The 1469-nt window shown below is 46.7% G+C and overlaps 1 protein-coding gene across 1 annotated transcript in view; it reads right to left on the bottom strand.

Moving 5' to 3' along the window:
* Positions 1–1245, bottom strand: part of LOC119274735 (MDIS1-interacting receptor like kinase 2-like) — a 5120-nt gene extending 3875 nt beyond the window's left edge. The window contains exon 1 of the mRNA XM_037555452.1: positions 1097–1245. Coding sequence (XP_037411349.1) covers positions 1097–1181 — 85 coding nt within the window. The 5' untranslated portion in view covers positions 1182–1245. The remainder of the gene's footprint in view (positions 1–1096) is intronic.
* Positions 1246–1469: the final 224 nt, after the last annotated feature.

The following is a 1469-nucleotide window of genomic DNA, read 5'->3' as shown; positions in this document are numbered from 1 at the left end:
GCTGAAAAGTCACCCGGGCAGATAGGTCTCTCTCCGTTTGATTTTACACTGTTGTGTCGTGCTGAAAAGTCAGGCAGGTAGGCCTCTCTCCGTTTGATTTTACACTGTTGTGTCGTGCTGAAAAGTCATCCGGGCAGGTAGGCCTCTCTCCGTTTGATTTTACACTGCCATGCCAGACTAGTGAGTGATATATGGTTCATGCACGTGGACACTTTATTACTCTGAACTCTGAACCGCTAATGTACCGAAAACAAACGGTATCCACGTAAATTATATAGATTGGACATTTGATTTTAGGATAAGCATAACCCATACTGCTCCTAAAAAAACTATGATGTAAACCATATAGAGCGATGAGCAAATGTTTCAATACTTAATTCGTACATGATTTTGATCTAAACCACTATAGCATTCACACACTGATGATAGTTGTTCCCTAGAGGGAAAAAAAAACTTTATAGTTGGTGTACAAAATCAAACTGTGAGAATGCAGGGCAATTGTGTTATCCAAATGTAATTATACATTTCACTCATTGTTAAAGGATAGAATCATGGAGACAAATCCCCCGTGGGAGTCTACTAGAATGAGTCTAGCTACAAAGGTAGAGGGAGTAGTTGGTGGCGTTGATTACTCTCACCGAATTTGAATTGGAAGCGGAAGAGATAGATGCGTTGGTTGATTGTGATGGTTGGAGTGTGGGTAGAGAAAAGGAGCATCGAATGGGCCCAGAGCTTTTGTGCTGCGTCATGTCTTGCTGGGCTGATGGCAGCAAGCAAGAGGAAATTAAGAGGTGGCCCATAGTATTCACACTAGAACTAGGCCAAATGGCATCCGTAGCAAGGAAGAGTGTGGGTGCTGCCTGGCCGGAGCCGATAGCGACTAGACCTCCTGGATGTGTGGATTGACAATCTAGGCCTGTGATTCACACTAGATGGGGTGTTTGCATCCCAAACCAGCGGCAGCCACTGAAGCAAATCGAAGAGCGTGACATGAGCCGTTGTCTATAGTACAGTAGTCAAAGCTAGGCGGAAGGAATCGTGTGGGCATAAACGCAAGCACCTGGCGGGCAGGCGGGTGGGTGGAAGCTGACCTGACCTGAGCCTGCGACGCTTGCTTCCAGTTCCAGCACCAGCGAGGGAGGAGAGGCCGTGGAGCACAGCAGCATGAAGGCGACGCGCATTCGCCCTTGACCGCCATCCGGTGCGGAGGCACCGTCGCCGCCGTCTCGTCGGGAGCGGAGCAGAGAAGAGAGCAGAGAGGAGGAAGGAATGTTGGGTTGGGCCACTCCGGTGCCATGACTATTTGCTTGAGGAGGAAATAATTAATTTTGGCATGATCCATAAACTAAATTTGCTATAGTCCAGAAAAAAAACAAATTTTGCCATGATCCATAAACTAAATTTGCCATTCTTAAATGAGAACAAGTTGTGTGCAGGAATTGCCATGACACTAGGTTGTCATGATGTTA

Source organism: Triticum dicoccoides, chromosome 3B (assembly GCF_002162155.2).
Source record: "Triticum dicoccoides isolate Atlit2015 ecotype Zavitan chromosome 3B, WEW_v2.0, whole genome shotgun sequence".
Taxonomy (NCBI): domain Eukaryota; kingdom Viridiplantae; phylum Streptophyta; class Magnoliopsida; order Poales; family Poaceae; genus Triticum; species Triticum dicoccoides.
Note: the sequence above shows the minus strand (reverse complement) of the source record. Positions and strands in the feature narration are given on the sequence as shown.